This window comes from Lolium perenne, chromosome 3 (genome assembly GCF_019359855.2).
Source record: "Lolium perenne isolate Kyuss_39 chromosome 3, Kyuss_2.0, whole genome shotgun sequence".
Lineage (NCBI taxonomy): Eukaryota > Viridiplantae > Streptophyta > Magnoliopsida > Poales > Poaceae > Lolium > Lolium perenne.
The window spans coordinates 198,645,613-198,661,009 of record NC_067246.2 but is presented as its reverse complement, the minus strand read 5'-3'; the positions used below and the strand labels follow the sequence as shown (position 1 = coordinate 198,661,009).

The following is a 15,397-nucleotide window of genomic DNA, read 5'->3' as shown; positions in this document are numbered from 1 at the left end:
GTACCACCCGGTTGGTTTCGATATGATCCGACTTCGGGTTGTAGCTCCAGTTGGCTCTGCTGGGCGGCGCCGGGTTGAAAGGCGGCAGATCGATGAGATTTGCGGCGCCGTTGTTCTTCACGTAGAAGAAGGTCCCTTGCCATAACCGGCATGACTCGAGACCGGAGAATTTGAAGAAAGGGCTCCCTTGGCGGGAGTCGATGATGCAAGACCCGCATTGAACGGGGGGTTTGGGTTTAGGAATTTCCTTGCCCTGTACGGAATTGATCCGCAGAGCAAAGAAACGGGCAAACGTCTCGCGAAGGGGACGAATGCCGATATAAGCCTCCATGAAGGTGGCAAAGTAGGAAAGGTAAAAAACGGCATTGCCGGGAAGATGGTGAGGTTGAAGTTCATAGAAATCTAAGAACTTTCGGAAAAACTCGGAAACAGGAAGGCCGAAGCCGCGCTCAAAGTGAGCAAGAAAAACGATGTGTTCACCGGGCTCAAGCACTGGTTCAATCTCGTCGCCAGGAAGCCGGCAGGTTACTCCCTCTGGAATCCTACGGGACCGGTATAGCTAGTCAATCTCATACTGGGTAACATTGGAGCCCATCCAGGCTCCACGTGTCACACCGGAAGGATCTACACCGGAAGCTTGGCTAGAGCTACCGGATTCTTGGTGGCTACCGGAGTCGGTATCCATCGGGACAGGATCGGCGGTTGATCTATCAGAAGATTGGCTACGCAGGCTACCGGAAGAAGAAGCCGAAGAAGAGGCAGAAGAAGAAGCAGAGGAGGAGGCAGAGGAAGACTCCTCGCTAGACATAAGGTTAGATGCAGAAAACAGGAATCCTACAATTTGCCCCCGCGCGAAGATCTACGAGTAAGAGAAAAATCAAAAGAAAAGGGGAAATAAATACACTATCGACCCAAGATCTAGAAAACAAGCAAAAGGGGAGCAAACTCAGATTAAACCTAACCTGAGGCGGCGCAGTCGCTGCAGAAGAGGTTCGCCGGTGAAGTAGCGGGCCTGCGGTCGCCGAGGAGTTCCGTCGACGGTGGAGCGGAGAAGAGCTCGAGGAAGCGTGAATGCAGCGGTCGCAACGGGAGCACTGTGAAGAATCTCCGCGCGGTGAAGTCCGGCGAAGAAGCGGCGCGAGTTCGCCGGGCGGCGGGGCTCGAGCGAAGAACGGCGGACGAAGAGCGGCGGAGGCGCAGAGAGCAAGAGGCACTGTGCGCGAAGAGCGGAGAATGCGAGAAGAGGAAGAAGAGGGGGCGGTTCTGCCTTATAAAGGAAGAGAGAAGGTGGGCCGAAAACCGTCGGGCCGCAGCGGTTCGCTCCGCGGGCCGCGACGGTTCGTTCCACAGGCCGCCACGTGGCGTGACAATACACGCGTAAAAAGGGAAAGCCACACGGAGGTGCACACGGATCCGAAATGGCCACGGGGATCCGCTGTGAGGCATTTAATGCGCGCGCAGAAGCCGAAGGGAAGTGACCCCTGACACTGGCGCGTCAGTTAACAGTGCGCATGTCACTGACAGGCGCGGGGCCCGAGAAATTCTCGACTTCGCCGAGGAGAGAGTTAATGGCTAAGATACCGGACAAAAAGATGCCGGGAGATACCACGTAAAGAGAGAAAACGTAAGTCCGGGCAAAGATGCCGGATCCAAGTTAGACGCCGGAATGATTAAACCGGTACCCTATGATATGAGAACCTGGCATGGTCTGTAGGATAAAATCCGACAGACTATACCAGCTTCGGGGACTAATGTTGGGGGGATGACCCCCGGTATGCCAAAGGCATGCCAAACCGGATGGTTTGAGCCATCAAGATACCGGTTTAAAATTCTTACCGGAGCACAAAGATAAGAGCTTGGCTAAGTAAAGACAGGCCGGTCTCCCCAGAGGGGTATACCGGAACCGGATGAGGAAGATACCGGAAAGAAGAGCATGTCGGAAAGACTGGTCAAAGATTCTCTTCAGAGCTAGAAGACAAGGATGAGCTAAGCAAAGTGACTTTAATCGGAGCCCTGGCGCCAAAGAGAGGGGTGACGCTGAAAGAAGCCGGAGGACGTCAGCGTCCCTGATTAAAGAAGACCCCGGTGTCATCCATGATTAAAGTAGCTTTGTAAAGTAGTTTGTCCAGTCAAAGATGCCATTAGGGTTTCTTGCTCTGTAAGCCACCCTCTCCCCTATATAAGGAGAGGGGGCACACCCGTATTCGGGATGGTCGATCCCTAGACGTTTATGTACGCCAGAAACTTGTAACCATGTTGAGATCAATGAAGCAAGCGATCTAGAGCAGAGTTCTTCCTCTTGTCTTTCTTCTTGCATACCTGCCTTTGGTTGTGTTCTTGAGGAAAGCATCCGGAAGTTCATCCCATCTAATCGCAAACCCTCCCCCGAATCCTCTAGCGCCAATTCGGCCCCAACTTAAGCCATCACATGGCATCTGCTCGTTCACCACGACGACACTTTGAGATAGGAGCTGTACCAGGCTCTAGTTCAATGACGAACTCAACAGCCCTGTAAGGTGGCATACCCGGAAGTTCTTCAGGAAAGACATCAGGAAAATCGCAAACCACCGGTATAGACTCAAGTTCCGGAAGAGAGCTAGGATTCAAAGCGAAGAGCTGAACGGAAGGTGTCTCAGAAGGTGAATAGACTATGTGGCCTGTCGAAGTAGGAAGGGAAACTGAATGCTTGGCACAATCAATAACAGCTTTGTTGGCCTTCAACCAATCCATGCCGAGAATGACATCAATGTCTGAACTGCCAAGAGCTATGAGTGAAGCAAGAAACATACAGCTTCCGATGAGAATTTGATTCCCATGGCTTATCTTGGAAACTGTCATCTGTGCTCCCGGGGAGTTCACCGTGAGGTTACTGGGCAGTGGAACCATAGGTAACTCATGCCTTTGAACAAAACTTGAGGAGACGAAAGAAAGTGCCGCTCCTGTATCAAACAGAACTTTTGCTGGGATCGAGTTCACAGGAAGAACACCAAGCACGATGTCAGGTGCCCTTTTTGCTTGGACAGCTGTGACATTGTTCACCCATACACTTCTCGTACCAGGCTTATTGTTATAGTTGAAAGCCTTTGACGGAGCAGGAACACGAACCATCGCCTTTGTTGGAGGGCAAGGTTGTATTGGAGGATGCTTGTTTTGGGGACAGTGAATTGAAATATGTCCCGGATCACCGCACTTGAAACATGCTCTTGAGGAAGGATTAGGACCCATTGGTCTTGCTAGAACTTCAGAACTAGGCCTTTGCTGAGCATCAACACGGTGACTTTGCTTAGCTTGATTGCCAGTCCTTTGATGAACTTGAGAGCCCCTTGGAACAACAACAGGGGTGGGTGGGCGGGAAACAAAACCACTCGGTTCAGGCATGTAGGTGGGTTGTGCAGGAGCAGCATAAGGAACCCAAATCCTACGTTTCTGAGGAGGCATAGCAGTTGCTGAGGAAGAAGCTGCTTCACGAGAGCGCTTACGAGACTCTTCTAGCATTGCACGACCATACTCTTCTTGGACGCTGTGTTAACGAGCTCCTCAAAGGTATTGCATTTGACCAAGAGTATAGCATACTTGATCTCCGGATTCAGGCCTTTGCGAAACATGGCTTGCTTTTTGGCATCCGTAGATACCTCATCTCCAGCATAACGAGCCAGTTTTAAGAAAGCATCTCTATAAACCAGCACAGTGTTGTTGCCTTGAGACAAATTGCAGAACTCTTCTCGCTTTCTCTCCATGATGCTGTCAGGGATGTGATGACGCTTGAAGAGTAGCTGAAACTCATCCCAGGTAATGATTGCATCTGGTGCTTTCATCAGCAGATGATTGTCCCACCATGCGGCTGAAACTCCACGAAGAAGATATGTCACATAAGGAACACGGTCCTCATCAGCCACATGTGCCACACTGATAGGCTTGTTCATCTCGCGTAACCAATCATCAGCATCAATTGGCTCTGCGGTGACATCAAAAGTGCGCGGGTTGAGCTGGAGAAACTCCTGAATAGTGACACGTGCATTGCCACCATTGATTCTGTCTTGGCTTATCTGCATCTGATTTAGGACTTGCACCATTTTAACCAGAGCTTGGTCCATTTCAGGTGGAGGATCATCTTCACCACTCTCCATTCTGAGTAAAGACACCAAGGTTAGCACAATCATGGATAATGAAAAACCCAATATTAGTGCTTAACGGGAACTTCAGAAGATAACAATATTAGTGCATCTGATTTAGGAACGATCCTGCTACGCAACGAAGTCGTCGTCCGTGAACTCGACAAAATAGCCACCTGCGTACTCTTCATCATCTGTCGTACCTGTTTGTCGAAAAGCGGTTTTCGGAAAAAAAAAGGGAGAAAAACGAGGGTAAGTACCAATGACACGTACTTACGAGACAAGACCAGCTATGCTTGCTGGTGGGCAGTGTAAACTTTGCCCGGCTATATGTGGAGTTCAGCGGCAGCAAAGCAACTAACCAATAGAGACACGCTACAACTTTCGTCTATCAGAGAAGATGAGTGAGCGCATAATCTAGCAGTTATATACTCTGCAAACATAACCCAGCCAATGCGATTCCCCTTCGCCAAGAGGTATTGCAAAGGCACACACACTTTTGAAAGAGTTTTATTAGCAAATTTATTAGCAACATGCAATAAGGTGTAAGTTGTTCTATGATCGAGTTTAACATCTCCAAGTCGTCCATAACCGCGGACACGGCTTATCGATAAGATCTCACCCTGCAGGGATGCACTACTGTACCCATACACGCATGTCCGACTCCACAAGCAAGGGTTTTGGGAAAACTTGCCAGCGAAACCTCGCATCACAACCCCTCCCTTCACCACAGACCAAGTCCAAAAAGCCACCTATCTAGGTTAAATCCGTTTCAGAGCCCGATCGGAAACTCCGACGCGGACCTAGCTGTTTGCGTCTACGGCTTTCGGATGGAAACAGTGCCCGCAGGATGAACCCATCCTCAGCAATACGTACCGCGCCTACGAGCATGCAAGAGACAACAGGGTTACAAGGCACAAAAGGCTTCCCCAAAAATAACTCCATAACATCGGACTACAAAGAAACAAGCTTGCACGCCCGGGAGAAACAAAACGTTACGAACTAGTTGTGGCACTTGGACAGTGGAAGCAGTTCTGGTAATAGGTCGAGGGGGGCCCCAGGGACCCCGCCCACGTGTGGTTAGTGCGCTCAGTCTTGGATCAGAAAACAAGAACTCGTCCTAATTATAAAATTCGACACAAGTGAGCCATGGTAAAACCAAATATACAGCTGACCCACCGATGCCTCTTCTTATCCATTTTAATATTATCATTAGGGTGAGCCATGAATATCTCCAACAACAGATATAGCAAGTAAAACAACTACCCAACAAGATATCCCGAACATTTCGAGATATCAACAAGAACCCTAAACTCGCCTACGAGTCGCAAAGCTGGCAGACATCAAACAACAGGTAGGGCGAGGAGGTGTAATTCGGTGATATAGGGTAACAGGTGGAAAAGGACACGTGACACAACAGAATCGCAACATAGGGATAGCAATAGGTCAAAAGAGCATGAAAATGTAAAATAGGTGAAGGGGTGGGCTCGCCTGTCAGATCAAAGGTAGAAGCACCGACACGATCCTCCTGGGGGTGCTCGTACTCCTGCTCGAACTGCTCTGCGTCGGTGTCTACTCGAGAAGAACCAAATAGCACATACAAGGAGAGTAATAGCACAAATCAATACAAGTATGCAATGCGCAATATGATGCATGATGACATGGCAAGATGATATGTGCAAGCCAAATTTAAGTGAGGTGCTCATAATTCACATGAATGATAAACATCCTCACATATAGTTTTAATTCAATTTGCAAGTTTTATTTGGACAATTCAGAGATGATGCCAATGATGCATGACAATGTGATATTTGAATTACTCATGTTTTTCTGATACAAATAGATATAAAATTTGTCCAAAATGGAGTTATGGAGTAGGAGTTATGAATTATGCCATATTAACCAATTTAATTCAGATTTTAATTATGTCCAAATTTTAATTATTCAAAAGCCAAAATAAACTTCATATTTGGAAGGTACATAATTTGCTGATCAATTTGGATATAAGTTTTGTACGATTTGGATTTAGGAAAAGCAAAAATTAAATAGTTTGAAATTGGTCAGGGAACAAAAACAGAAATTGTAAAACTGAAAAGGAAGACTACGAACTGAATTTTGACAGAAACTATTGCTGTAGACAGTGAACTTGCACAAAATTTAAAGTAAACGCCACGACGAAACTGGGCGTCCTTTTGAGCGAAACCAAACACTGGAGTGAAACTGGATATGGGGAGCATCGAATGGATCCATTGGCTCGTGCTGAAAAGGTGTGAAACATCGGTGAGATTCGACGGAAAACGAATCCGTGACGACGGTGAGGAACAGCGCAAAATCAACAACTTCACGGGTTGATCTTGCGTCGTCGTGGGCGTCCCGTCCGAGCATCGTCTTGGAATGAAGCCAGAAGCAAAGTTGAAGCTGGTGGTGGTGTGCTTCGAATGGTGCAGCTAGCTCGTGCTGAGGTGGTGTGTGTCACCGGCGGCGTTCGTTGGAAAAAGGGACCGCGACATGTGAGAGAAACAGCGTAACTGAACCAGTTTTAGACCTGACTTCGCTCGAAGATTGCGTCGTCTACAGCCGATGAAAACGAGTGCCTCCAAAAGGAAAATTGTATCCCTCACTCCCAGCTATCCAACGATGTGAAGATCGCGTGCTGGCGTGGCCTGTGCTGGCTGTGAGGTCGGTCGGAAGATGGGGTGTCGGGATGCAAAACTGTGCCAGTTTTTTATTTCGATTTCGTTTTTGAAATCGTATCTCCTTCTCAACTAGAACCAGAGATGCAAGAGCACGTGCAGGGGATGAAGGAAAGGTGGCTGCTCACCCCGGGGGTCGCCGTTGAAGAGGAGGATGCGGCGGGGGAGGTGCCGGCGACGAGGACGAAGGGGTGGCCTGGGAGGTAGACGATAGAGGGGCTCGGGTTGCGTCTGCCTTGGCGTTCTTGGAGCTCCGGGAAGAGGTGCAGGTCGAAGAGGAGGCGATGTGGACGCGCCCCTGGTGCTCAGGTATAGACTAGGCTGGCCATGGCCATGGTGGTGGTGGACGGCGACGTGTGCTGGGTTTGCACCGAGCGGAAGAGATGGTGGCGGCGGCTACTGTTTGGAGGAGGAGGAAGAGGGGAAGGTAGGGTTTGGAGCTGCTGGTGTTGCTTAAGAGGGGGGCATGGTAGCCGGTGGATGGAGAGAAAAGGAAGACGTGGAGCTCGGGAGTTGCTTCTTTACCTGATATGGGTGGTGGCTCACTTGTAAAGAAGAAGGAGAGGGGGTTGGCTTGCATGCTATTTTTGGCTGGGTTGGGTTAGATGGTTAGATTAGATTGTTAATGGCTGTAGCGTTAGGTTAGCTTAGGGTTTTTCTCTTTCTTTTTTATTTTCTGTTTTTATTTTCTTTGTAACCAAAACTGTTTTCTGAAAATTTGAGAAGGGTAGTGTTTGAAGTATTTGAACAGGGAAGAATATGAGATCAGCTCAAGTAATACCATATATGGTGGCTTGAGTAAGAAAGAGAATAGAATTAAAAGAGAGAGAGGCATAGAGAAAGTTAAAAGAGATTGAAATTATTTGGTCTTCAAATATTTGACAACCCTAATGGGCTCATCCATTTGAGAACCATCTCAAAGAACTAAAAATAGTTTCATTGCAAAAAGAATGAGAGGGGAGGTTTATATACCAAACCATATAAGAATTTTTGCATGACCTATTTGAAAGTAGGTCAAGAGAGGGAAGGAGGTTTGGCTTGTGCTTTTCTTGTAACATCACAAGTGGTGAGATGAAACAAGAGAGAGAAGGAGGAAGAACAAAGCCATAACATATAGAGCAACAAAACCAAATGCAATTTATTTAAAAACCAAAGGTGACATGATATGACATGCATGATGAAAAGATGATGCATAAACATGGAAAGTAAAGATGGTAGCTCACTTGGGATGTTACAAGGACATCCATACCGGGACAACATAGAAAACAGATAATGGACTCCTCTTTAATTCTTAAGAATTCAACAACAGATAATATTCTCATAAGAGATTGAGGATTAATGTCCAAGCTGAAACTTCCACCATGATACATGGCTTTGTTTGGCGGCCCAATGTTCTTCTCTAACAATATGCATAGTCAAACCATTCAACTCATGACAAATCACTCTTACTTCAGACAAGACAAACATGCATAGCAACTCACATGATATTCAACAAATAGTGTAACAGTTGATGGCGTCCCCAGAAACATGGTTACCGCTCAACAAGCAACTTATAAGAAATAAGATACATAAGCGACATATTCTTTACCACAATAGTTTTTAAGCTACTTTCCCATGAGCTATATATTGCAAAGACAAGGAATAAAATTTTAAAGGTAGCACGCAAGCAATTTACTTTGGAATGGCAGAAAAATACCACATAGTAGGTAGTTATGGTGGACACAAATGGCATAAGTTTTGGCTCAAGGTTTTGGATGCACGAGAAGCATTCCCTCTCAGTACAAGGCTTTGGCTAGAACGGTTGTTTGAAGCAAACACAAGTATGAACCGGTACAACAAAACTTACATAAGAACATATTGCAAGCATTATAAGACTCTACACTGTATTCCTTGTTGTTCAAACACTTTTACCAGAAAATATCTAGACTTTAGAGAGACCAATAATGCAAACCAAATTTCAACAAGCTCTACGGTAGTTCTCCACTAATAGGTTTAAACTACATGATGCAAGAGCTTAAACATGATCTACTTGAGAGCTCAAAACAATTGCCAAGTATCAAATTATTCAAGACAATATACCAATTACCACATGAAGCCTTTTCTGTTTCCAACCAAATAGCAATGAAGCGGCTTTCAACTTTTGCCACTGAACATTAAAAGTAAAAGCGAAGAACACTAGTGTTCATATGAAAAAGCGGAGCGTGTCTCTCTCCCACACAAGGATTTCTAGGATCCGAATTTATTCAAACACAAACAAAAATAAAAACACGCAGACGCTCCAAGTAAAGCACATAAGATGTGACGGAATAAAAATATAGTTTCACTAGAGGTGACCTGATAAGTTGTCGATGAAGAAGGGGATGCCTTGGGCATCCCCAAGCTTAGATGCTTGAGTCTTGTTGAAATATGCAGGGATGAACCACGGGGGCATCCCCAATCTTAGACTTTTCACTTTTCTTGATCATATCATATCATCCTCCTCTCTTGACCCTTGAAAACTTCCTCCACACCAAACTCAAAACAAACTCATTAGAGGGTTAGTGCATAATAAAAAATTCACATGTTCAGAGGTAAAACAATCATTCTTAACACTTCTGGACATTGCCCAAAGCTACTGAAAATTAATGGAACAAAGAAATCCATTCAACACAGCAAAAGAGGCAATGTGAAATAAAAGGCAGAATCTGTCAAAACAGAACAGTATGTAAAGATGAATTTTTAAGAGGCACTTAACATGCTCAGATGAAAAAGCTCAAATTGAATGAAAGTTGCGTACATATCTGAGGATTACTCATGAAGTTTTACAGATTTTTTAGACTCACCTACAGAGAGATTAACTCAAATTCGTGACAGCTAAAAATCTGTTTCTGCGCAGGAATCCAAATCTAGTATCAACTTTAATATCAAAGACTTTACTTGGCACAACAATGCAATAAACTAAAGATAAGGAGAGGTTGCTACAGTAGTAACAACTTCCAATACACGACAAAACAGTAGCAAAATAAAAACATGGGTTATCTCCCAAGAAATGCTTTCTTTATAGCCATTAAGATGAGCTCAGTAATTTTAATGATGCACTCGCAAGAAATAAGAGTTGAAGCAAAAGAGAGCATCAAAAGCAAATAAGAAACACTTTTAAGTCTAACCCACTTACTATGAAAAGGAATCTTGTACACAAATAAATTCATGAAGAACAAAGTGACAAGCATAGGAAGATAAAACACGAGTAACTTCAAAATTTTCAGCATGTAGAGAGGTGTTTTAGTACCATGAAAATTTCTACAACCATATTTTCCTCTCTCATAATAATTTCCAATAGCATCATGAACAAACTCAACAATATAACTATCACATAAATCATTCTTATCATGAGTCTCATACATAAAATAATTACTACTCCCAACATAAGCATAGTCATTCTTATTAATTGTAGTGGGAGCAAATTCAACAAAGTAGTTATCATTATTATTCTCATCACCATAATCGTCAAATGTAGGAGGCATATTGTAATCATAATAAACTTTATCCTCCATAGTAGGTGGCACCAAAATACCACTATCATTATAATTATCATAAATAGGAGGCAAAGTATCATCAAAGTAAATTTTCTCCTCCATGCTTGGGGGACTAAAAATATCATGCTCATCAAAACCAGCTTCCCCAAGCTTAGAATTTTCCATAGCATTATCAACAATGGTGTTCAAAGCGTTCATACTAATAACATTGCCATTAGCATGCATATAAAGTTCCATAGGTTTTTTAATTCTCTCTTCAAACACATCATGTCCTAATTCAATATAAAGTTCATAAAGATCTCTAATTTTGTTGTTGTTTTCCATTAGGCCTAACTAGTGAAAATAAAAACAAGAAACAAAAAGATATAATTGCAGGATCTAAAGGAAATAGCTTCGAGCACTCACACACCGGCAACAGTGCTAGGAAATAGCTTAGTAGTCGGAGGATGTGAATACCTTTTACCTTACCTCCCCGGCAACGACGCCAGAAAATAGCTTGATGTCTATGCACGCTTCTATTCCTGTAGACAGTGTTGGGCCTCCAAGAGCAGAGGTTTGTAGAACAACAGCAAGTTTCCCTTAAGTGAATCACCCAAGGTTTATCGAACTCAGGGAGGTAGAGGTCAAAGATATCCCTCTCAAGCAACCCTGCAATTAAGATACAAGAAGTCTCTTGTGTCCCCAACACACCTAATACACTTGTCAGATGTATAGGTGCACTAGTTCGGCGAAGAGATAGTGAAATACAAGTGATATGGATGAATATGAGTGGTAATAACAATCTGAAATAAATATGGCAGCAAGTAAACATGTAGCAGAACTTGTTGGAAACGGTGTTTCAATGCTTAGAAACAAGGCCTAGGGATCATACTTTCACTAGTGGACACTCTCAACAATGATATCATAAAGGAATATAAATATAAGCACTTCACTATGCTATTCTGAATTACTCTCTGGCAGAATAACAAACACTAATTCACCATGTAGGGCTGCAAAAGAAAACCTTAAAGATGTATTCCCAAGTACTAATAAACACCCCACGCTGTCACTGTGAGCATTCATAGGAGGTACTAACACACCACAATTTCATAGAGACATCCAACTCAAATCATAACCCAGTGAACAAGTATTCTGTGAAATATAGCCTAAGAGACCCACACGGTGCACACACTGTCACCTTTACACACGTGGGACAAGGAGTCTCCGGAGATCACATAAGCACTTGAATAGCATAACGACATCTAGATTACAAAGCTCATCATATGGATCTCAATCATGTAAGGCAGCTCATGAGATCATTGTATTGAAGTACATGGGAGAGAGAGATGAACCACATAGCTACCGGTAGAGCCCTCAGCCTCGGGGGAGAACTACTCCCTCCTCATCATAGGAGACAACAACGGCGATGAAGATGGCGGTGGTGTCTGTTGACGCGTAAAGCACACGCCTGTTGGGAACCCCAAGTGGAAGGTGTGATGCGTACAACAGCAAGTTTCCCTCAGTAAGAAACCAAGGTTTATCGAACCAGTAGGAGTCAAGGGCCACGTGAAGGTTGTTGGTGACGGAGTGTAGTGCGGCGCAACACCAGGGATTCCGGCGCCAACGTGGAACCTGCACAACACAATCAAAATACTTTGCCCCAACTTAACAATGAGGTTGTCAATCTCACCGGCTTGCTGTAAACAAAGGATTAAACGTATGGTGTGGAAAATGATGTTTGTTTGCGAAGAACAGTAGAGAACAATGATTGCAGTAGATTGTATTCAGATGTAAAAGAATGGACCAGGGTCCACAGTTCACTAGTGGTGTCTCTCCAATAAGAAATAGCATGTTGGGTGAACAAATTACAGTTGGGCAATTGACAAATAAAGAGGGCATAACAATGCACATACATATCATGATGACTACTATGAGATTTAATCGGGCATTAAGACAAAGTACATAAACCGCAATCCAGCATGCATCTATGCCTAAAAAGTCCACCTTCGGGTTAGCATCCGCACCCCTTCCAGTATTAAGTTCCAAACAACAGACAATTGCATTAAGTATGGTGCGTAATGTAATCAACACAAATATCCTTAGACAAAGCATCGATGTTTTATCCCTAGTGGCAACATCACATCCACAACCTTAGAACTTTCTATCACTGTCCCTGATTCAATGGAGGCATGAACCCACTATCAAGCATAAATACTCCCTCTTGGAGTTACAAGTATCAACTTGGCCAGAGCCTCTACTAGCAACGGAGAGCATGCAAGATCATAAACAACACCTATATGATAGATTGATAATCAACTTGACATAGTATTCCATATTCATCGAATCCCAACAAACACAACATGTAGCATTACAAATAGATGATCTTGATCATGATAGGCAGCTCACAAGATCTAACATGATAGCACAATGAGGAGAAGACATCCATCTAGCTACTGCTATGGACCCATAGTCCAGGGGTGAACTACTCACACATCAATCCGGAGGCGATCATGGTGATGAAGAGACCTCCGGGAGATGATTCCCCTCTCCGGCAGGGTGCCGAAGGCGATCTCCTGAATCCCCCGAGATGGGATTGGCGGCGGTGGCGTCTCTGGAAGGTTTTCCGTATCGTGGCTCTCGGTGCAAGGGTTTTCACGACGGAGAGAATAAATAGGCGGAAGGGCAGCGTCGGAGGGCTAACGAGGGGCCCACACCATAGGGCAGCGCGGGCCCCTCCCTGGCCGCGCAGCCCTATGGTGGCGGTGCCTCGTGGCCCCACTTTGTATGCTCTTCGGTCTTCTGGAAGCTCCATGGAAAAATAAGACCCTGGGCGTTGATTTCATCCAATTCTGAGAATATTTCCTTTGTAGGATTTCTGAAACCAAATACAGCAGAAAACAACAACTGGCTCTTCGGCATCTCGTCAATAGGATAGTGCCGAAAAATTCATAATAATGACATAAAGTGTGTATAAAACATGTGAGTATCATCATAAAAGTAGCATGGACCATAAGAAATTATAGATACATTTGAAACGTATCAAGTATCCCCAAGCTTAGTTCCTACTCGCCCTCGAGTAGGTAAACGATAACAAGGATAATTTCTGAAGCGACATGTTATCATAATCTTGATCAATACTATTGTAAAGCATATGAGATGAATGAAGTGATTCGAAGCAATGGTAAAGACAATGAATAAACAACTGAATCATGTAGCAAAGACTTTTCATGAATAGTTCTTTCAAGACAAGCATCAATAAGACTTGCATAGGAGTTAACTCATAAAGCATTAGATTCTTAGTAGAAAGTTTTGAAGCAACACAAAGGAAGATATAAGTTTCAGCAGTTGCTTTCAACTTCAACATGTTTATCTCATGGATAATTGTCAACACAAAGTAATATGATGAATGCAAATAAGCAAGTATGTAGGAATCAATGCACACAGTTGACACAAGTGTTTGCTTCTAAGACAGAAAGAAGTAGGTAAACTGACTCAACATAAAGTAAAAGAAAGACCCTTCGCAGAGGGAAGCATGGATTGCTATATTTGTGCTAGAGCTTTTATTTTGAAAACATAGAAACAATTTTGTCAATGGTAGTAATAATTCATATGTGTTATGTATAAGACATCCTATAAGTTGCAAGCCTCATGCATATAATACCAATAGTGCTCGCACCTTGTCCTAATTAGCTTGGATTTACATGGATTATCATTGCATAGCATATGTTTCAACCAAGTGTCACAAAGGGGTACCTCTATGCCGCATGTACAAAGGTCTAAGGAGAAAGTTCGCATTGGATTTCTCGCTTTTGATTATTCTCAACTTAGACATCCATACCGGGACAACATAGAAAACAGATAATGGACTCCTCTTTAATGCATAAGCATTCAACAATAGATAATATTCTCATAAGAGATTGAGGATTGATGTCCAAACTGAAACTTCCACCATGGTTCATGGCATTAGTTAGCGGCCCAATGTTCTTCTCTAACAATATGCATACTCAAACCATATGATCATGATAAATCACCCTTACTTCAGACAAGACGAACATGCATAGCAACTCACATGATATTCAACAAAGGTGTAATAGTTGATGGCGTCCCTAGAAACATGGTTACCGCTCAACAAGCAACTTATAAGAAATAAGATACATAAGCTACATATTCTTCATCACAATAGTTTTTAAGCTATTTTTCCCATGAGCTATATATTGCAAAGACAAGGAATGAAATTTTAAAGGTAGCACTCAAGAAATTTACTTTGGAATGGCAGAGAAATACCATGTAGTAGGTAGGTATGGTGGACACAAATGGCATAGTTTTTGGCTCAAGGATTTGGATGCACGAGAAGTATTCCCTCTCAATACAAGGCTTAGGCTAGCAAGGTTGTTTGAAGCAAACACAAGTATGAACCGGTACAGCAAAACTTACATAAGAACATATTGCAAGCATTATAAGACTCTACACTGTCTTCCTTGTTGTTCAAACACCTCACCAGAAAATATCTAGACTTTAGAGAGACCAATCATGCAAACCAAATGTCAACAAGCTCTATGGTAGTTCTTCATTAATAGGTGCAAAGTACATGATGCAAGAGCTTAAGCATGATCTATTTGACCACAACAATTGCCAAGTATCAAATTATTCAAGACACTATACCAATTACCACATGAAGCATTTTCTGTTTCCAACCATATAACAATGAACGAAGCAGTTTCAACCTTCGCCATGAACATTAAGAGTAAAGCTAAGAACACCAGTGTTCATATGCAACAGCGGAGCGTGTCTCTCTCCCACACAAAGAATGCTAGGATCCGATTTTATTCAAACAAAAACAAAAATAAAAACATACAGACGCTCCAAGTAAAGCACATAATATGTGACGGAATAAAAATATAGTCTCCCTAGAGGTGACCTGATAAGTTGTCGATGAAGAAGGGGATGCCTTGGGCATCCCCAAGCTTAGATGCTTGAGTCTTCTTGAAATATGCAGGGATGAACCACGGGGGCATCAACAAGCTTAGAGTTTTCACTCTTCTTGATCATATTGTATCATCCTCCTCTCTTGATCCTTGAAAACTTCCTCCACACCTAA

General features: G+C 43.6%; 1 protein-coding gene across 1 annotated transcript; it reads right to left on the bottom strand.

Moving 5' to 3' along the window:
- Positions 1–3,488: 3,488 nt before the first annotated feature.
- Positions 3,489–4,127, bottom strand: LOC139838080 (uncharacterized). Its single transcript, XM_071827433.1, has one exon. It carries the CDS (start codon positions 4,125–4,127, stop codon positions 3,489–3,491), a length of 639 nt encoding a protein of 212 aa, XP_071683534.1.
- Between the last annotated feature and the right edge of the window lie 11,270 nt (positions 4,128–15,397).

What these genes read in the sequence shown, in the direction of transcription:
- LOC139838080 (XM_071827433.1), bottom strand. Translation starts at nt 4,127, where the DNA reads ATGGAGAGTGGTGAAGATGATCCTCCACCTGAAATGGACCAAGCTCTG.